The 22,504-nt window shown below is 40.7% G+C and overlaps 2 protein-coding genes across 2 annotated transcripts; both read right to left on the bottom strand.

Moving 5' to 3' along the window:
* Positions 1-28: 28 nt before the first annotated feature.
* On the bottom strand, positions 29-14,659 carry per3 (period circadian clock 3). Its single transcript, XM_086087751.1, has 22 exons — positions 14,380-14,659; positions 10,226-10,622; positions 9,921-10,081; positions 9,723-9,841; positions 9,254-9,452; positions 7,735-7,786; positions 7,460-7,608; positions 7,234-7,312; positions 7,038-7,144; positions 6,816-6,972; positions 6,609-6,717; positions 6,368-6,496; positions 6,175-6,283; positions 5,958-6,069; positions 5,729-5,868; positions 5,478-5,642; positions 4,817-5,068; positions 3,856-4,721; positions 3,574-3,757; positions 2,994-3,180; positions 1,371-1,521; positions 29-1,290 (listed from the first exon to the last, which is right to left on the bottom strand). Exons 2-22 carry the CDS (start codon positions 10,498-10,500, stop codon positions 1,177-1,179), a joined length of 3,816 nt encoding a protein of 1,271 aa, XP_085943877.1. The 5' UTR covers positions 10,501-10,622; positions 14,380-14,659; the 3' UTR covers positions 29-1,176.
* Positions 14,660-15,062: 403 nt separating this feature from the next.
* On the bottom strand, positions 15,063-21,162 carry vamp3 (vesicle-associated membrane protein 3 (cellubrevin)). Its single transcript, XM_086087756.1, has 5 exons — positions 20,845-21,162; positions 19,566-19,644; positions 17,166-17,324; positions 17,003-17,054; positions 15,063-16,640 (listed from the first exon to the last, which is right to left on the bottom strand). Coding segments are annotated over exons 1-5 (309 nt in total). The 5' UTR covers positions 20,847-21,162; the 3' UTR covers positions 15,063-16,623.
* Positions 21,163-22,504: the final 1,342 nt, after the last annotated feature.

Below are 22,504 nucleotides of genomic sequence, written 5' to 3'. Positions count from 1 at the left end.
TGATAAGCAAATATGCATACTAAAAAGCTCAGACATCATAGTTCATTTATTCATTCCTTTGTGTCACAAACAGTCCCTGAATTCAAGACAAATGGCTTTTATACACTGAAGTTGTGTGTACATCTTTCCTACAAAAACATGATACTGTTATAGATCATCTCAAATCTAAAATTGGTAAGAAAACCAGGTTGGTTTCGCAGATGGGCCGCTTTATGGAAGGAAGCAGCAGTCACACGCTTACTTACAGCAGCACGTAACTAGCTACGATATTCAGAGTCGAGTGGAAACATACACACGCACGTACACGTACATAAGAAGGAATATGTCAGTCATCCCATGATCACATGTACTTAGTACAGTGAGTTTAGGAAAGGGCAGGACTTTTAGGGAAAGAGCATACATGGGGCGCTAAGAATTCTCCTTGAAATGATCATCATAGTGTATTTGCTGTTGTTGTGGAGTCCGCGTAACTAACAAACATCTGAACAACAGACAATCAACCGATGACACTCCAGCAGCAATTCATCCAATAAGATTAAAAGCATAATTTTACATAAAGCAGCACATGTCTTTGTATCCAGACAACCATCTAAACAATCTACCGTGTATCCGCCATTGTGTGACATCATGTCACTGAAGGAGTTCATGTGTACACCAAGTGCTTCGTTTGTGTTAGGATTCACAAACTGGGGCAGCAATGTCTTTGTGCGCACAGTGCTCATGTTCAGGGGGTGTTAAAAATGACATCCACTTCCTAAAATAGTTTTTCAGCCGGTATTCCATTGTGAGTGAAGAGTGTCCATGTTTTCTGATACTTGGACCGGGCCGGTATGGTCTTTGTGCTGTCACACGGTCACATCTGACCTACAGGCAGAGAGTGACTGCATAGGGTTCATGTTCAGGGGGCAGGAACCATCTTTGGGGGCATCTTGAAATGGGCATCAAGTAGCCGGAGGATATACTTTACACTACACGGTACAATAGTCATGGTCCCATGACAGCAGTCACTTGAGGCCGGCTGAGCGTAAATACCTGTAAATTCAAATACCCATCTCTCTTGCACCCCTTTACATATCAAGCTAGACTAGCGTGCAGAGAACGAATCCTCTGGCCTGATCAGACAAGATGCATGGTGGGAGTTGTCAAGGATGGATGGTAGTTTGGGGGTCACAGCTCTCAAGTGTCCACAATGGAGTGTGGCTCCAGGGCCTTCAGAGGGGATGAGCTGTCGGGGTCTGGGGGTGGAGGCGAATGGGCTGCTCCTGCACAGGCGCTGCAAGTCACACAACCCTGAGGGACACAGTCACGAGGATGTTTAGGTGAACAGTAGACATGAATGACGTGACACGAGCTCTTGTGCACATTCCCACCTGAGTGTCAATCTCTTGTGGGATGGCGTGCTGCTGGATCCAGGGATGGACAAGTGCCAGCTCCTCTCGCTGATCTTGGTTGAACCATGGCTGGAGGGGCTGAAGCACTCGCAGCTTCTCCCTGTCCTCAGCCAATACCTCACTCTGGTCCCTGCAGGAGGTAATGTATAAACTAAATACAAAGTGAACCTCCAAAAAACACAAGATGTTTTGGGTTGACAGACTTTCAAAATCAATGTGCATTTTACAATTCTTTTTAAATTAGTTTTCAAATCTTTATTGTTTTGAGCTCCTCCTGCCAGTGGTGAAGCCCAGGGTATACGGCGTATATACTCACTTCCAAATAAATAAAATAATCCTTCAAATAGGTTACACACTGACCTACATGATGTAGGTCAGTTGTATAGTACCTACCAAAAGAAAGATTAGAGTCTCTTCTTTCATCAGGGAAAAAAAGTATATTTCTATCTGTTTCCGTTTTGCAGCCATTAGCATTAGAATATAGCTAAGTTTCATCAGTATTCACAAATCGATTTAGAAATGTGAGTAATGAGCTTTTTTTCAACATGGCCCCTGGTTGATCTATTTTGCTCTGCTGCCACCTGCTGGCCGTTTGTGTAATAACTACCATTTCTTCAACGTTTTTTTTGCAGTTGAGAGGCTGCATCAAAGAATTCTGTATGCTATAGCATAAAAAAAACATTTCAAAATGTATAAATACATATTTGGGACACTTAAACCATTTAAAATAGAACGTATTTATACGTTCTGGGAGCAAATGAGTTAATATTGCGTTAGTGGAATATGAGTTAAGAAGCAAAATCCATTTTGTAACTTGCTGTCGAGTGAAAATGACATAACAGCTGCTCAAGTCTCAGGTAATAACCAATCACAGCTCAGCTTTAGAAAACAGGTGAGCTGTGATTGGTTGTTGCCTGAGCCCTGAGCAACTATGATGTCATCTTCAGTCGACAGCAAGTGGCAAAAAGGCCGCCTTCTGATAATGATATACACGACTGGAATTTTCTTCATAACTCATATTCTACAAACGTAATATTAATCAGAATGTCATGTTTAAACTAGTGAGGTCACATATAACACATTATTGTCAAGAAAATTTTAAGGTTGACTGTATTTGTATTCATTATTCACTAAATATTATTTTACAACATTATTTATACTGTATGTTTGTCTCATGATAAATACATTTTACATTAATTCAGGCTGCTTGTGTTACCAGTTACTACAAAATGTTTTTAATCAAGTCATGATAATTTTATTATTGTGAGTAAGTACAAATGACGGATTTTTCTTACATGTCAGTGTTTTTTAAACAGAACGTTTTTCTGGACTACAAAAAAAAAAGGCCAACATTTAGAGTATACGCGCTTCTCCAGGGACCACAACACACCACTGCCTCCACCCCTACACACCTAGTTGAGTTGATTATATTTACGGTTCAAACTATTAATATATGTAATTGCAAACATTTTTAGGCAGGCTGTCAACTTCCTACTACTTTTCACCATTTGTGGGGGGATCCCTATCCCTGTGAATATTTGTTCAAATCATCATCACATCAACAGGAATGAAAAAGGTAGAGAACTTCTTGCATGTGTGTACCTCGTGCGGATCTGGTACGTCATCATGACATGCTCCGACGTGTGCTGGATCATGCTCCACAGGGAGCTCTCCACCTGATTGTCGAAGCTGCGTTGGTGCTCTGCTGGTGCTTCCTGACTCTTGCGGGCTTTGCGTGATGTGTCGGAGGAATCGTTGCTGGCAAAGTATTTGCTGCTGTTGCTGCTGCCTGTTACCAAAGAGAAAATGGAAACCATTCATCTCTACCTGTAATTAGAAGCAAAGTTGTATGTATCTGCTCTATAGTGGAGTATTGACAAGTGCCACTACTCAAGTCATACAACCAAGTTAATTTGGCAAGACTTTGAATCAGAATTTAACCTAAACTGAAGTTATTGCGATATAGAAAAGATTTTGGCTGCTCAATTGGTTAACTTTCCTGTATTTTTATTAATTTTTTTATAATACAGTGGTTAAATTCTATTGATGATGTCAGTCAGCCATAACTGTTTCAAAATTAGAGCAGTTTAAAAGTTCAATGAGTCATGGAGTTGGTTGCGTTTTGGTATTTCCACTACTTCTAAGAATGAATGAAGTAAAATCTTGTATTCAGGATTTATACCAGTGGAGCCGGATCCAGAACCAGATCCAGATCCAGATCCCAGCGATCCTCCGGACTCTCCTGATCCAGACCCAGAGGCATTGGAGCCAGTCCCTGACCGTGCATCTTCTTGCAGCAGGAGGTCGAGCAGCTCACTGGATGTGGATTGTGCATCATGATTCCCAGAATTACTCGGGACATCACCCTGGGGAGGGGAAATTGTTCAGTTAGAACCTTGCGCCAGAGCTGCATACTCGCCGGCAATCGTGTTAACCGTGATGAGGGAAATTGTATTGCTATCACCTCATTGGCACCCTGCTCATGAAGGCTTTCTGCTAGCTTGTGCCCTGTGCTGCTCTGTCTTTCACTCGGTTTGGGCAGCTCCTCCTGCAGCAAGTTGAGCTGAAGTGGAGAGCTTGAGCGTGAGCTGGAGAATAATGCGCGCGGGCCTGCCGTCTCCTCTTCTTCCCCGACGGAAAAGCAGGCTCTGGGTGAGCCGATCAAGGGCCCAGGGGAGGTCTGAGCTTGGGGCACAGGCTGGGCTTGAAACTGGGGCTGCAGGAAGGGGGCAGCAGGGGCGAATCCTGCCATGGTGATGGGTGCCTGGGGCATCATGGAGGCAGTGGAGGGGGAGTAAATGGATGGATACCCAGACGTGAACGTTGGGTAGTTGGGAAGGATGACAGTCATGACTGGTGTTATGAAGGGACTTATATTCTGGGCTGGCACCATGGGCTGCATATTTTGAAAATTGGGGATATTCTGCAGATTCTGCATGGGTTCCATCTGTATATTTGGTATGCCCGGCAGGTTCTGGTTTTGCTGCATGAGGTGGAAGTTGTAATTGAGCTGGGTCTGGTCAGGGGGCTGTACCACCATAGGAGGGGCTCCGGGTAGCTGTTGCAGTCTTGGCGGTTGTTCCGGGGCCGGTTGGGTTGCCAACATGGGAAAGAATGGGGCTTGAAGTGGAGATGTTTGACTGTAGGGCACTGCCATCTGCGGCTGAGAGGATTCTGAAGAGGGCCAAGAGGAGTTTGGGACCCGACGTGAAGGTCCGGGTGGAGAGGCATAGCTGTCTGACGAGCCCATGGGTTTGGGACGCCTAAGTCGGGGTTTTACTCTTCGAGTGCGGTTAAGCCCACCAACATTGATTGGACGTGGATATTCACCTGTTGCAAATAAAATTTTGAAACACAATATTTTAATATGCACAAAGGCTTTGTACTGTATATCATACTGTATATTTATGTTTGTGAATACAAACCTCTGTGTTGTGAGTGAGCCATGGAGCTGTTGTCCAGCTGAAGATAGAAACTGTAAGGGCTCTGCAGAATGCGATTTTGCAATCGGTCCACGTATTCTTGCTCCTCCTTCTGCGTGTGAGCTGAAAGCACCTCCTTGGTGAGATCAACAAACCTTCGCTCCTCAGCGGCAGGGCTTGGAGCAGGACGGACCAAGGCTGGAGCAGCATCGGTGGGCTCGCTGTCCATTGGCACATCTTCTAGGGCCGTAGCTTCTGTTGAAAAAATTAATAAATAAAATAAAAAGTCAACCCAAAAATTCTCGTTTCAATAATAATGTTATATTTCTTCTACAAATGCAATATTAATCAGGATACCGTGTTTGGACTAGTTGGGCTGCATTTAAGAAGAACTGATGTTCCATAATTAATATCGGATTGAACCAAATCGGGAAAAATCGAATCGAACTGAACTCTTGTGAATCAAACTCAAATCGATTGAGGAAATTAGAATATGGACAAATGTTTTGAGAAACATCGTAAAAATATAGAAAAGGACTGTGTCCTAGTATGTAAAGCAATAAAACGGATACAAGCAGTCTAGGATAAGTTGGGTGTGGAAGAAATGGAGAGCCCTGACGGCGACACCGTCGTTTGGATCAACTACAGCGTGTACTGTACATGCCTGATTCAGGTTGGGGCACATGGACGATGGTGCTGCTGTAGGAACGCTGACTGGTGACAGAGACCACACTCATTGCCTTAGTGGACATGGTGATGTCGGTTAGAGGAGCTCCAACAACAGCTGCTGTGCTAGGCCCAATCAACACCTCACTTTCCAACATTGCCACTGGACAGAGAGCACATTTCAGAAAAAAACTAAACAAGATAAAACAAAATTCAACTAACAGACTTGAGACATGTAATTGCTGATACCATCTGAGGCAGCTTGAGCTGTGTCATTGGCTCTGGCAGGCTTGATATCTTCGGAGGTAGAGGACGAGGAAGAAGAAGTGGCTCGGGAATGAGAGTCACTTTTTCGTTTCAGAGCTGGCCCAGTACAGCTCTCCAAATATCTGTAGGGCAGCGCCGAACACACACAGTTGATAAAGAGATAAACAGAAATTTGGGCATTTAATAAAGATGACACAAGAACCACACAAACCTAATAATGTTGTCCACACAGTTGATCTGCTGGTAGGAGGGAATGTGTGTTTGTTTCCTGCTTTCTTCACGATCGCCCACCTCAGGATTGGATGCTCCCGGAAGCAAGTGTGCTATGGGACGACAACATCATTTCAACCAACATTCAATAAAATCAAATAAAAACACACGTATTAGGAATAAAGATGTTGCGCTTTGCATTTGTCAGTTTGCGCTACCTGGGGCGGGTTTACCAAGAAGAGCAATTTTGTGGCTGGTATCAAAATAGGCCTGCTTTCCCCAACTCCTGACTCTATTCACATCTGCACAGATTTGCTGAAGAGTCATCTGGAAGGACACAAAGACACAATGTCATTCACTTTGGCTGCAGCGTTGATACTTCACAGAAAATTTGATAATTACGTGACTTACAGGTTCCCGGTGCGAGTCCTCCCACACATTGCCATTGCTGTCACTCGAAGAAGCTACGCTGATGTAATGCTCGTGAGAACCGTTACTTCCATAACTTCCATAACCACTGGAACCGTTGTTATGGACAGGCTGGGGGGGTAGAAAGGCTCATTAATGAAAGTGAGCAAAAACGCTGATTTGATTTTTTTTAGCGAGCAGTATAAATAAATATAACTTCAATACGTAGATGAATAGTAATCACCTGCAAGAAGAGCTTGTAGATCTTTGCTTGCAAATCCTTAATTTCTTCATGGGTCACAGTCAAATCCAATTTACTCGGAGCAGCAAATACATCCTCATTTAGAGGAGTCCTACCCAACAGGCAAACAAGCAAAACCGGTTTTTTCACACATGTATTCGTCTACCTGAGAACACTGCGTGATTGCGAACATATTTTGTTGCTCCTTACGTTCTGACTTTATGCCGTCCTATGATGAAGGCCACTTTGCGGCTCCAAGGGTTGATGAAGCTGGACCAGCTGGTGTCCAACGTGATGTAGTGTCCGTTCTGACAGCGCAATCGGACTGGCGAGTGTTCAAACGGTGCCTGACCCGCATACTTCAACACTATAAAAAACAAAACAAAAATAAGTTGAAGTCATTTAGGAATGGTCACGCAAATCAAACCTTACCCTTTCGGTGTATCGACAGCAAGAGGGCACGGTCTTCTCGATGAATGCTGGTTAACAAGGATGTACCAATTAGATCTTGAGGGAGGTATCCTAGCAGTGGTACAGCCCTGTGGGAGGTCACCAAATGAGTTGCATTAACTTGATGTTTAAAAAGTCCAGTGAATTCCCAACTTTCACACGTGAATGGGTAAATGACCTGTCGTCCACTTCGAGGAATACACAGCCAGGTGAATGGGTAGTGGTGAAGATGCGTTTGTCCATGGGGATTCGAGGTGCTGGGGGAGTAAGTAACACACCACTTGCGTGACACTCTTGAAGCAAATTAGGGCTAGCTACTAGCTACCATCATTTATTCAAACATCAAACATCTACCAACATGTACATCTGAATAGTGCATCGGGTGCTAATGATTACAGCATTACCCTCATATCCTGAAATGATGCGCTCGGCCAGTGCCAAGCAGCACAGCTCCTCCTTCACCCCGCTGCTCCCCGTTCCATGCACTTTCAGCAGGTAAGGTGTGACGCGAAACGGATTGTAGCGCATCTCCCCCTCACGATCCTTGCCACCTCTGAAACGGATGGGAAACTTCTATGTCATGTAAAAGTCACCATATAAAACAGTTACAGAATTGTGGTTTAAGAAATGTTCTACGAAAGCAGTTTTTTAAATCACAGATAGCAACATAAATGCTGACCTGATTCTGCAGAAGAAAGACTTCACCTGGGCAGAGTCAAATAGAACCCCCGCTGTGGAGGCAGCCACAAAGAAATGACATTTATTTTCCACTTGTCATTCAGTAAGATACATGCAGTCCAGTACAAAAGAAAACATATGTAAGAGTGCAACACTTTCCATTTGGCAAACAACTAGGAGAGTTACAGAATCTTGTGAACCTCACTATTTATTCTACTCAGCAACTGCTTCGAGTCTAAATTCAACACATTCCAATAGAGCGAGCTCGAGGTGACTTCTCAAATTAAGCTAATGACTGGCTTATAACCCTTTTTGCGTTTCGGGTAGAACGTTTTGTTTTTATTTACGATCACTACTTCCTTGTTGCTTTAAGTGACTGAGAGCCAAAACAATTGTACAATATTAAGGTCAACATGGATGTTAATCAAATAAATGTCTCCAAGTACACACACATTGTATCTGTTCCCACCAGCTCTTCATCATTATGATTTGGCAGACTGGTAATACCGGTCAAAATGTCTCTCTTAACAGCCAATGCCAACATGCGTTTATTCATTCTTTTCATTAAAACTCTTCCTGGTTCATGGAGGATGACTTAAGATGTTTGGACAGGATGTCAGTTTATTTTGGACACTGTACAATTCCATTCACGCCATATTGAACAAACAGTAGAGTCAAAACATGGTATTCTGAAATTTATGATTCATAGTGTGTTTCTGGAATAGGAGTTTAACAGCAACATCCACCCGTTTTTATCCATCTCAGAGAGCTGCCATTTTGCCACTTGCTGTCGACTAAAGATGACATCACAGTTACTTAGGGCTCAGGTAACGGCCAATCGCAGCTCACCTGTTTCCTGAAGCTGAACCGTGATTGGTTGTTACCTGAGCCCAGAACAACTGTGCTGTCATTTTCAGTTGACAGCAAGTGGCAAAAATGGCCGCCCTCGGAGATGGACAAAAACAGGTGCATTTTTGCTGTTTAAAGGAGAAATCAACCCCCCAAAATGTTCTTGACAATAATATGTTCTAGGCAGCCCAACTATGTAGTCAAAATGTAGTATTCTGCAGCAAAATCCAGCAGTTTTTTTTTAATCAATATCAGAAGGCAACCATTTTGCCACTTGTTGTCCAGTGAAAATGACATCTCAGTTGCTCGGGTCTCAGTTAACGACCGATCACAGCTCAGTTTCATAAAACAGGTGAGCTGTGATTGGTCGTTGCCTGAGCCTTGCGCAACTGTGATGTCATCTTCAAATGACAGCAAGTGGCAAAATTGCCGCCCCCTGAGACGGATAGTGCAATATTAATCAGAATGCTGTGTTAACATATTACTGTGAAGAACTTTTTTAGGTTGACTTCTGCTTTAATGGGTCATTCTGTTGTCCATGTTTTACCTTGCGATACCAATTGTCTTGGTGCATTTGTGTTTGGTGGAAGTACCAGTAATAATAATAATAATAATAATAATAATAATAATAATAATAATAATAATAATAAAAACTTGTGTCACAAGCACACCTGTGTGCGAGTTGGTCCAGGGCGGGAGATGCGGCTGTGCCGTATGGGAGTAGAAGACGTTCACATCCTGATGGAATAGCAACTCCACAAACTTGGCCGACTCGAGGAACTTCCTCTTGCAGCACAGGATGCTGGGCGCCTGCTCGGACGCATGCAGAACACGGCCGCTCGAGAGGGAGAAGACCACCACGAAGGAGTCCTACACAGGGGTACAGAGGCGCACGCACACACGCAAGCCAAGTCACGCACACACAAAAGCAGTAAACACATTTACACTCACGCACCACCCAGGTGTAAGGCAAATAAATATAAGGGACACATGCAAATGTGTGCTTATGTGTTTGCACCATATGCGCAACTGTGATGACATTCTCAATTTAGCATCAACTTACAATAAATGGTCTATTGTGTAGAGTACAAATTGCGGTGAGAATGACGAGAAATGAGTGGCAAGTGTTGGCATGTGTACCGTGTTCTTAAGGGTGTGTTCCGAGGTGACTCTTTCCAGCTCTTCACGAGTACAAACGGTGGCATTGCTCTTCACATCCTGGCCATTTCGCATCAGCAATTTGTAATACTCGCTGTTGGCTGCAGAAAACAGCATACCCAACTTATAAAGACTTTTCCTCTGATTGTCAATCAAGAGTTTCGTTAAGCAACAGGCTACCTTGCACTTGCTTGACACATTTGAGGGCATAGTGCAAGGCCTCTACAGTGCTGGCTTTGCTGCGGCTGCGTTTGTCAGATGGAAGCCTCTTCTTCATCTCAGCTACTGTGTTCATCATCTCTTTGTGGACATGACCTTTACTCCCATCTGCATTCACACTGCTGCAGACACACATGAGCGGGAGGCGGGGTTAAGGAACGCCTCAGATCATTCCCATGTTTATAACAATCACTGAAAGGATGTCAATGTGCTCATAAAGTATTGAGTCTTTTAAATGAAATTAGATTCTGTCATTGTCATAATACCTCTTTGTGGAGGCCGAGGTGGATCCTGCGGCACTTCCAATGCTGTGATAGTCTGGGGAGGCGCGGTCGTGCGACCCACTAGTCATGTCCTCGTCCTCCTGTCCCACTTCTCCACACACGTGAACCATGACACTCGCAGATTGAGCCCGTCGGACCTGCTGCCCCGATGACATCCCGACTTCCCTGCCACTTCCTCCTGTTGCCAATGGTATCAAGGGCTCCTCTCCATCAGGGCCGCTGTCTCCAGTGGGCATCTCTTCGCTTTGGTCGCACATCAGTGGTAATTCCGCCAATCACCTCGGTCAGTGGTGGTTTTCATATGATCAACAACAGGAAGTGGTTCCATGGAGTCCTTTAATTCATGTGGAATGCGGAGAGAGGTTGTTTGTCTTCAGCACTGCAGATTTGGAGGATACAAATTCATTTTCAGAGCAAGTCATCGCATGGATTTAATTGGTGGTGAGCAACGACTTATGGGACCAGAGTGTGTACTGAGTATGGCTGTAATGATGTAATATATTGTGCTAACGACAAACATAAGTCCTTTCAAACTTTTCCAGTGGAATCGGCAGCACCGGGAAGTCAAGTGCAAAGCCTGCTATATTAAAGTGAGTCAGGTAGCAATTGGTCACTTTTGTACAGAGTAGTGATAGACTGATACCGATTGCTGATTTTTAGTAGTCAAGTCCGATATTCAATTTTAGTAAAAAAAAAAAAAAAAGGGGGGGGGGGATATTGGTGTCAATTTTTTTTAAATACAAATGCAAATCTTGACTTTATTGTAATGTCTCAAAGCGTTATTGCTTATTGAACAGTTTTTCAGACTGTTCAAAATTCAAAAGTTTTTTTTGTTTTTGATCTTAGACAATAGACCTTTTTTAAATTTGTTGAAATGTTCAGGGAGCTCCCAAGGTTATCAGTATGTCTTAAAAAGTTAAATGGAGACTTAAACAAGTTTCTACAGTAAATATTTTTTCCAATATTTCAAAAATACCTGAAATCTTAAACTTCCACATTTATTTGTTTTAATGTTGAACAAAAACTAAATGTTCAGAAGGATCTTAGGGTCAGTTGCATCTCTTATTAAGTTAACTGAAAACTTAAATAAATAGTTCCCTAAGATTAAAATGGTTTTAGCTTTACCTTTTATTTTAAAAATAAATAACTGGTTTACACAAGTGTGGCTACCATTTTATAACTGGGGACAAATTCAACGAGAGTGTTCAGAATTAACCAATCACATTCAAATTCATGTTAAATGGGAGAAAGCACACACCTGCTACCATTTGTAGAGTCTCTAAATTAACCCCAAATATAGTTCAGATGTTCTAGTCTGCTTTTTCTGACATTTTTGTGGTCGCGTCTTATAGCACAAGCCATTGTGCACAGAGCGCTTCGACAGCTTCACAGGGCTCTCATTGTTCAAATGTAACAAACCGCTGGGGTCAAGCCGAAACCTTGTTACGTAACATTTTGGCAAATATCAAGTATTTTTCAAAAATCTATACTTGGTCAGCCCACATAAATTATGGACCAATCTCATTATTTTCCCCCGATCGTTTTACAATTGAGGTGTACGGGTTATAGGTCACATTAAAAGGTGGAAAAAATTTAAGAAATGATTTACCTGGTTTGCACTTATTTACATCCCAAAAACCTGGACTTTGGACAGGGGATTGCAGACTTGTTAGATCCACTGCACACTGAAAAGCTCAAGCGGCAAGCTAGTGAAAATATCCTGCATGGTCTCTGCAGGATTACATAATCAGGGAGCTCAGTTTGGAAGTGGAAGACATCTTCAGATATTGGAACCCTGCTGTTTAAAACAACTTTTTTTTTTGGGTGGTGCAGGGTGGTATGAGGAGACCTTGAGGGCTAAAGCGGACATGATAAAACAACACTTAAGTCTTACCTCTTCAACAAAACCACCTGTTTATATACGGGGTGCATAACAATTAATCATAAAAATAAAACAATGACAACCACAAAATGCCGTTATAGAAGTCCACCATACCTATTGGCATAGCCAATGTAGGATTTGCGAGTCACATGACACTGTTCTTTGGCTGCCTCTCTACTCACAAGTCTTTTGATAACCCATACTTCAGTGATTATCTTAACATTAATTACCAACATTTAAGTCACACTTTTTTCATAGTTTGGCTTGTTCTGTTACTTATAGCAGGTGCAACCTGTATACTTTGAGCTCAGACTGGCAACCTAAACTCCCATTCCGTAATCGGTGGTTGGCAAACACTTTTAGTGCATTACCGCCACCTTGGCCACCGGCGGTAATGCACCAAAAGGATTTGCCATCCACCAAAATAAAGACGTAGTAGACATGCATGATGCAATAACACTGTATTTAAAACACCAAAACAAAGTACAAGAAGAAATGCAAGAAGAAGTAAAAGTAGTCATGGCAACTGATGTGTGATGTATCGCACACGATAATGATTTACAGCACACGATAATGATTTACAGAACTAAAAAGGAGCAATAACACTTTGGCAACAATGTAATACAGAATTGTAAGCCATTTTAAACTAAAAACAATAGTAGTAGTTAGAAGCAGACGTTATAAAACCAACTTGTTTGCTGCAGTCAATGTGTTCGAAAAATTACTGAGAACCCCCACCCCCACCCCCCACGTGTTTTCGGGGAGGCAGAGCGCGCCCACCACAACGTTAATTTCCAGAAGCAGCCTATGTTATAAACCAATCAAGCAGCCTATGTTATAAACCAATCAAGCAGCCTAAGTTATAAACCAATCAGCAGCTCATGCTTGAACTGTTTTCATCTGTACTGCCTGACGCACTGAGCTCCAGCATTTCTTTTTTGGGACACAGTAAATAACCGAATGGTACATTTGAACATCGGACAGATTTTTGGGTGCAAGTCCGAGCTTTACTGTCCTTGGTCTGGGATTTTGTAAAATAAATTACCCCCAAAATTGTTTTTTATACTCTGCAGTGACTTCTATATGCATTTAAAAAAATAAAAATAAAGCTCTCAAAACTGTGTGTGTGTGGGGGGGGGGGGGGGGGTCCTCTTGAGGGGTGCTTGAGCACCCCTAAAAATGGGCTAGATACGCCTATGGTTGACAGCAGATCTAAGTTGCCGTGGTCGAGAGAGCTTCCTCTTGGCATCGTGTGGGCTGTTATTTTATGCTCGTCATTAAATTGTCCACTTGTGCTCAAAACTTTGTTGTTCATTAGTTTGTCATGGTGCTAAATTAGAAGAATTCTGACATAGTCTGACGCAAAATCGTTATGCACATTCAAGCATGTCTCTTGAGACCTTGCAATGTATATAAAATGTAACGATGGAGTCAAAAGACTTAAACCAAAGTTGCAAGAAAAAAAAATTAACGTCATGAATGTGAAAATTGCAACCCGTTTACCTGAACAGTGTAAACCTGCTTTTAAAAAACAAAACAGCAGACTGCACTTGAGGCTGACTCAAAACAATCCCGACCCCCTCTTGAAAGTTCAAAGCCCCTTTGCCACATTAAACCAGACAACCTTTATAAAAAAAAATAATAAAAATAAAAAATAAAAAAAAATAAAAAATAAAAAATTTGACTTGCATTTACTAGTTAACTAGCAATTATATTTTAATTTGATTTGTTTATTTACAACCCAACATACATACAGCATTACATTTTCACGAGATGTTATTACAACACAAAGCGCTTGAAAGCCTATTAAAATACTATAAATTATGAAAAACGTGACATCGTGGGGAACGTCAGATGACAGTTTCTTGTCCACTCCGGTCGTCGGAATTATTTAAAATGCAGTCGCCAATGCACTCAAATAGTATATTAGAGTTTAGTTGACACGGTTTAAAAGTAACCGCTTGCTTCAGCTCGCAGCGTTCTGGCAGACATGTTACTCAACGTTAGCTACTTATGGCTTCACACCGAAGACAATCGACGGCCGGCACAAGAACGCGCTCGATTTAGTAAAAAATAATTATTATGATTCCCGAAGATAGATAGTTATCTTATATAAAATGCTGATCACCAGACAAATGTTACTTTCAGGATTTACTTCCTTATTTGTGTGGGGTAAGTGGACGAGATGGCTGGCAAGCTAAACCCAGTAACAATTGCCAAAAACATAGCAAAATTGTTTTGTTAAATATTTTACCTTTTACACCTCACGCGTTCCTCCACTTGAATGTATTTTTCCGTGTCGTAATTAACCTATTTTTGGTGAGATCTCAGTCACAAACCTAAATCGCCAACTCGCCTAGTATTCGCGTGCGCTTGACACATTTGTGCAACGTGAGTCTGGTTGAGAATTGCCCCGCCCAGTACACAATGATTGGACAAGACATTTGCATGTGCTCTTTGAATGGCTGATACATCGTTTGTGGGCGACTATCCAGAATTGATTTGTCAAACCACGGTGGTGGTTCACGTGGACCTCCATGTTACGCAACAGAGGGAAAACAAGTACTGTACAGTGAAAACTGCGCATGCGCATAACCACAGTCCTTTTCATCACCAAAGGAATGAACACTTAAGACACTTCGTTCATCAGATTGCTGTTGAAAACTGTTTATACGTCTCACGTATTATTTATATATTGTTATTTTATTGGTGTAAATAAAACAAATATTTAAATTTTAGCATATGCTCCACATCTGATAATACTGTATACACATATTGAACTACTCGAAATGCGAATCGGCCCATTTCCGGCACCGAAAGTATCACTCATTTATAGCATACAAGTTGCAAATGCATGAGAATGGCCAACATTATTCACAAAACCTTTAACAAAGTGTTTCAAAAAGGCCCTAAACTATAACAGACAACGTAACAAGGCACCATTTAACGCATTTTAATCAGACGCAACAGCAGGGTATGCAATCATCCAGTGTTGGCACAATACATGTAATTCTCACTGTCATTCCCCAAACTAAGTGTTTCTACAAATTCCAACAGCTGCAATGTTTAGCAGCAGTGGGCACAAACAAAACAAAATGCATTCAAGATTAGCTCCACATTAGTATTAAAAAATTATAGCGCAATAAAATGGCATTACACACGTGCGCACTCGGATGGGATACATCAGTGTCATTATACACTCGTCGAGGTTAATTAAGAAAGTATGTTTTGGTGCATTCCGAAGGCACAACTGACTCCATCAGGTAGATAATTATCATACATCGTGTGGAACAAGTGCAGACATTTGATTTGACCGTTTATACGTCCATCCGCCTGACACAAAGGGCAAGGGTGCACAATCTTTTTACAGTCGGGTAATTTCCGTTTCTATAAAGTCCTTTGAGGGCCATACTGAATACTTATGAAGTAATGTTTTTTTACTGTTTTTATTGTGTAGCGTGACCATTTGTGGGTTAAATGCTAACAGTGGACATTACATTTAATTTACTTTGCCTTCTAGAACCGGTTCTGAAGTTCTCAGAATTGCATGGCGGGCTATTGTGGCGATAATTTGCCCATCCCTTGCTGTAGAAGTTGATCCAAATCAAAGCACAAATTAATTTTAACTACACACCAAGCACAAGTCATTCCTGAGACAATGAGACAATGGACTACTAACTAATTACTTTATCAACTGAGACAAACATGTTCCTCCGAAGATGTCTTTGATATAAGATGATCAATTTAATTATTTCATATATTCACAATTGAATTTACTACAAGTTAAATTTACCAAAGTATATTTTTCTATCTACCCAACAATCAAAATCTCTTCAAAACAGAAGTACATAAGCACTAAGTCGTGTATAAATAAGTTAAGGCATTGGGTCGCATTATCATACAATGGAATAGCTCTGAGTCTTTTGAAGTCAGGCAGAAGCAAAATACAGTATAGGAGTACTCATCAAAAGTTGAAAAATGCTGCATTTGCTTCAATGGGAGGCACAATACATTTCCAAGGACAATTTGAACTATTTCTAAAGGTACATATCTTAGCTTGGCACACACTTTGTTGGCTAGTTAGCAAATGTAAAAACAAAATAGAAGAGGATTTCACAACTATACACCATATTTTGTGTTGTATTCAAGGACAATCGGTATGTTTTGATAGAAGTTACAACACCAACTGGAGAGGAGGCACCATTTTTGTTTCCACCATTTGACACCGGTTTCGTTTTAGTTCAATTAGCTAATCATCTGTTAATGTGTCTTTGGTATGTGGCACTGCATAGGAAAAGCTTGTAGTTAGCCTATCCTTTACTGAGGCACATGCCGGCACACATAACAGGACAAGGAATGAAGACCCCCTCCCCCTTCCACGGAGAAGAAAATGTGGAACCAAGAAGCCATTAAACATGTGACCTCTGCCTCTCAGCCTCCAAATGATGCATGTTGCTCATCTCTTCCTCGCGCCATTCCGCCTCCTCTTGATGTCATTTTACGCTTTTGCCCAAACTGAAAATGAAACAAAAGAATAGGAAATATCTTGAGCACACGAAAGGTCATATGTGAAATGTAGGGGTGCGAATGTTTAGGGCGAGGGGCAAAAGGGCATGTAGGGTGTATTACATTCTCTAAATATCAGTTTTGAAATAAGGATTTGGTATTTGGAGAATATACACCTTGAAATGTAATTTTAAGATGTGAAGAAAAGCGGTTTGGATGATGGATGGATGTTATGACTGGGAAAATAATGGACGCCAACTGTTCAGGAATTATATGGCGACTGACAAAAGTCAAACTTATTCTATGTTACTGGAACAATGCAACTTCTTTCTAAACATTTTCTTAGTAAGGTTTGCTACAAGGATACTCACTAATAATGATGACCACGAGAATCAGTAGGACAGCTATCAGGATGGCCCACATCTGCAAGGCAGATAGACAAAGAACGAAAGAGCAAAGCTCAGCTCGTATTCAAAAACAGTAGCAAGATGTTTAAAAAAAATAAAAAATAAAAAAATAATATTGAAATTGTACCTTGCAGTTCTTCCACCAGTACTTCCTCTTCAGCTTGGCAGCGCTGGTCTCAAACTGGGATGCTCCAGCTTGGAGTGCATCTGCTCGGTCATCCAGTTCAGATAACTTCTGGTCACGTTCCAGCACTTTGTCCACATTCACGCGCATAATATCCACCACCTGGGTGCAAACGCCATGTTTGATCAATTGATTAGTACTTTTAGGGCTACAAGAAAAGTGAATGTTCAATCAAATGTTCAGAACAAATCAACACCATATTGGAGCATAATATTTAAATAGCAATAGGAGAGTTGTAGACACTGTGTTTGCTGTACAGTGTATTACAGATGTGAATGATTTAATTCCCGTTGCGCACACTGGGGCGGGGGGGCGGGGGGGGGGTGTGTTGGGTAGCAACTCTTCGAGTGTGTGTGGATATTTTGACAGACTGTTGACAATGATATATATGTACTGTATTGGCACAACTTAGGGGCATTTAAAACCTGGAAATATTTTTTATTTTTTTGCAAAAGGTCATGTGCATTTTTTTAGACAGATGAACCGATAAAAAAAAGTTTTTTATTGTAGCACTATATAAATCTCATCGTAGTTTCGCCTTGTAGGAATAGACATCAGATAGTATCAGGAAACACACGCGCATAACCCACATGTTCCACTGATCCACAAACAAACCCTACTTGTGCCACTCCCCTCAGACAGAGCAGCAGAGTGCAGAGGAGTGTGCAAGCATTACATAACCACAGCGATTATATAAACCTCCTGCAACCAATTGGAGGCTCTGAGGACATTCTTAAATGTGATGTTCTGTGTAGGAGGGGCTAATTTCAGCATACAAATAAAAAATAAAAATAGGGGGAGCACATGCGTCATTTCAGAGCAATCTTACTCTCAGAATGTTCTCAGGCCAGTAAATTAACATGTGAAACGTGTTTGTGGGCAACGCATTTCCTTGTAGTGGCGCTTCATGTGAGTGATGTCAAGGGTTATGCAATACTGTTTGAGACACACATCAAGAAACAATGAGTCATATGGTAGCCAGGGACGGTGAGAGGGAGGGACAATCAATGGAGGCTCTGAACTGACGTCACTTTCCCTAAACAAACAAAACCAGAAGGAACATTTTTTGACAAAAGCAACTTCCACAAGTAGGCAGTGTTGATGATGTGCAAACATTTGCATCAGCCCTAAAATTATGTTAGCTCGTCAATGCAATGGACAGGTAAATGAGTGCTATGACTAATGCTTATTAAACTTAGTAGTACACACTACAAGCTTTAAAGTAAAAGCAAATTTGTAGTTTTGGATAAATACAGTGTAACCTCTGACTCTGAATAAAATCAATGTCAATAACTCTTTATTCACTTCAAATGAAATGATGTTCCGTAGTAACCTTGACCACATCGTTTTCAAGTTGAACGTCTTTTCCATCTCTTGGCTATTTAACTTCTTTTTGTGTGTGGTATTGTATTGGAAATTCAAATTAAAACTGCTTTAATATTGACTGAAAGTTCATGGGACATATTCTTTGGAGGACGCACTTGAGCCCCACCAAGTGGTCTCGGCTAGCGCTGCGCTTAGCAGCTGAATCCGACAGGAGCTCTAGGTGCAGAGGTCAGCGAAAACAGCGTATGTACTGTCCCCCTGTCTAACAAACCGACTTTACTCAACTCGCGTACAGAGCCCCATAAAGCAGGCGATTCTCCTGCTTTCCGTGATTTATTTTGAATCATTACAATTTTCAACCTACAGTCGCAGATTGAAGGTTCAGGGTTCGCAAACACTGTGTCTGGATGTGTAGTCTCAGATGTCAGCATGATTACAATGCTCAACTCCCTTGGTAGATAAGGTCTGCACATTATCATCATTTTTTTAATGGTCATACAGCAAACACATGAACATCTGCACATCATCTGTTGTTAATGTAGAAACATCATGCGCCACGTTTGCTACTTATAAGCGAGGAAGTTGTGCGTTCTGTGCAGGACACAGAGTAAGGCCCAGTATACACAAAGACAAAGGGGCCCTAATTGCCTGCAGCATACAAATATTAAACGTGTATTAATATTTACGGCAATTAGTTGCAGAAATTCCCTTTTAATGAGACACCCTGTAACTTGAGGACAACACTGAAAGAGGATAGGGGCACTATGGATAGGCGGAGGTGGGGGGGGGGGGATAAAAAAAAAAGCCTGGTGGGCTGCCTGGCTAATAAAATGTTAGGGAAATGCCTGAATACTTTAATAACACTAACATTTCTGAAAGCGCATTGCAATTGTTTCCACAACTCATGTAGTGAACATATTGAGAAAAAGCATCACTGCAAACAATGATATGTCTTTTTTTTTTTTAGACTCTCATAGTATGGAAAAGAGAAGTTCAACTTGTGCAGAGTTATCGTACCTCATCGACCTGGGCTTGGGTCTGCTGCAAACGCTTGTTGCTTGACCCTGCACCAGAACCTTCTGGAACTAAGCCTGACCTGGAGAAAAATTATATTGAACACACGTGTTATTTTGCATAAATCTAGATGTTCTAGGCAATATTCCTAAACATAAAATGGTCATGTGTTGTGTAATGAAACCGTGAAAGAAAAATAGTTAAGTAGGAAACTACAGGAAGTGAACTTTTGGTTATTTCCTTGTTTATTTGTATGTTATTGCTTTAGAATTGTGGTTCAACAGGATGACTTTAAAAAAAAAAAAACTCATGAAACAGGCCTTAACAAAAATTATAGAATCCTTGGAAAAGATGTGCTTGTGTTATGTGTGCTTGTATTTCATTAAATGCTGTAAATTGTATTTGTATTTGATTCCGTGCTGCTTTTAGCACACTTTCATATCACTGTTCGTTTAGAAAAGAGCAGGATATTTCAAGAACAAACTGGAGAGTGACAGGGTGAGTGTATGGACATTCTGTCTGTCAAATCCATTACTAGCACTGTAGCACAGTAACAAGTAAACTTGTGACATTGGATAAGGCCTACATGCAGCCAGTACCAAGCTACTACATTCCTGCTGCTGCGCATACACTCATGGCGATTAGATCATTTGGCACGCCAAAAGGAACACCAAAAAATATATATTGCTCAACTAAAGATTACGGACCACTGAAAACACCTTTGCTCATCGATTATCTCAACGTTAACTTATCATACAAATTGGCCCGAAACTATTTCAAATCTAGATAAAATCTAAAAATATCTGCCACAGCCATTTAAACAACACTTTAACCAGCAGCGGTTTAGTATGTGTAATGAATCGACTCACCATTTCACCATTTAATTCATTTATTGTGTTAACAAAAAAAAACAAAAAAACTTATGTACTTTTGACGTTTAGAAGCTAACGGTTAGGTTAGCTGCTCGGGGATGCTAATTTCAACTCAAGTGAACTTGTAAAGAACAGTACAACGTATGAGTTATCAATAAAAAACTAAGTTAAAGTGAATGACGAATTCACTACTCGGCTCAAATGTGCACTTTTCTTTACGGCTAATGCAAACTAATGAAGAAATCGCCTGGTTAACAAACTAGCACTTGTTGCACGCTAACAGCTAAGTTTAGGGCGTATGCTACGTTCCATTTTTTCGCAATAGAACCAGATCGAGTCTTTTCCACTTGTTTGACCCAACAACACAATCGACATAATGCGAGCACATACTGTATAACTTTAAATCTTACATCGTGAAGTGAAAGTTGCTTTATCTTGCACCGGATGCTTCTTGTTTGTAGCGAGTTTCAGAGCTGAGCTGCGTTGCCGTTGCACTGGGAAGTTGGAAATTCGGAGTTCCCAGACATTAAAAAATAAATTTTAAAAAATGCACACCCCCTGACCTCGAGAAACTAACTGAAAATCTGACAGTCTGTCTTAAGTAAACTAATCGCCAACACTACCGTTTGTAAAGTGATTAATTTAAACCCTTGATTATTTCTGAAGTCGATTTGATAACGTTATGTGGCATAGCTTTGATTACTTCTGTCTACTTATTTAGCATATTCGACATTAGTTGTACGTGGGTTCAAAATCTAGATTTGGGCTAAAGTAAACGTTAAAAGTGTTATGTGACGTTATAGTGTTGACGTAAAATACACGTTAAGGGGTTTTTGTCCGATGAAAACGTCAGTCTTTGTTCTTAGATTTTATTTTTGCGGGGAGCACTTGAATGCAACACTGAATAGGCGACATACTTCCGCCAACAGTGGCGACGAGTAAACGGCCACATCGAAAGATAATCATTTTTGAAATAATAATTAAAGTGTTGTATTGCAATGGCCACTCACCCAAAGCACCACATTAGCATATTAAATAACTATTTCAGTTACATATATACATCAAATTAAAGGCATGGAGAAAAGCCCCGTGATCAGCATGTGACAAAAAGATTTGGTAAAAAAACAACAACTATATAATATACTCGTGATTCTAATCATCAAAATTCAGAAAAAGATTGTGTTGACCAAAAACTTGAAACATACATTTAAATTTAAAATATAATTTTTGTGAAACTGTAATTCAATTTACAGTTGCCAATGTCACTATACGGCCTCCATCTCATTTGACACATATTTGATTAAACTGTTGCCTTCTCCATATTTTCCCCTTTTCCATCATTCCAATACAAGTCAAACTTGTTTCTTCACTAAAAAAGTGATTTCACATTACAGAAGGCAGACATTAAGTAGGCCTATTGTACATTTTTGGCTACAGAACGTAGTCCAATTTTTTTGGAACCCCTGGAAATTGAGTAATAAAAATAGTTATTGAATTAAAGCTGAAATATCTTGATTATTTTCTTTCAAATCAAATTCGGTGCTGAATACAGCCAAAATAATGAAAAAAATAATTGCCTAAATACTTCTGGACAAGTCTGGTATGTAATGATAAATTCTTCCATGTCGCACATAATTTATTGAGTTATCCTTCATTCTTGTTAAACAGAGACTTTTCTTTGTCTGAAGTTTCACAAACACTTTGAATTTGAAACTTTTTGATGTCTTTAGTGCCTGATATAATTTTCACATAAATTGGAAACATGTATACGCAAGAACATTTGTGTAATAGCCTAAAAACAATCTTGATGAGTAACATTAATCGTGATAATATAAAACAGGATACAATTATTTGAGCAGATTTTAGAATGGGTTCATAGTGGCAAGTTACTAAAGATTGACCGTGGGTAAGCATGCAAATCATATTAAATGTCTGAATGTAATGTTCTGCAGTACAATATATATTAGCTAATTGCGAACGATAGACTCAAACAAATACTATACAATGCTTCCCCCTAGCGGTAATACATTAAACGGTTTAGGCTCCATTTTAGATTACAGTACAGTACAG

Source organism: Leptonotus elevatus, chromosome 10 (genome assembly GCF_054856555.1).
Source record: "Leptonotus elevatus isolate MCC_2025b chromosome 10, RoL_Lele_1.0, whole genome shotgun sequence".
In the NCBI taxonomy this organism is placed as follows: Eukaryota; Metazoa; Chordata; class Actinopteri; order Syngnathiformes; family Syngnathidae; genus Leptonotus; species Leptonotus elevatus.
Note: the sequence above shows the minus strand (reverse complement) of the source record. Positions and strands in the feature narration are given on the sequence as shown.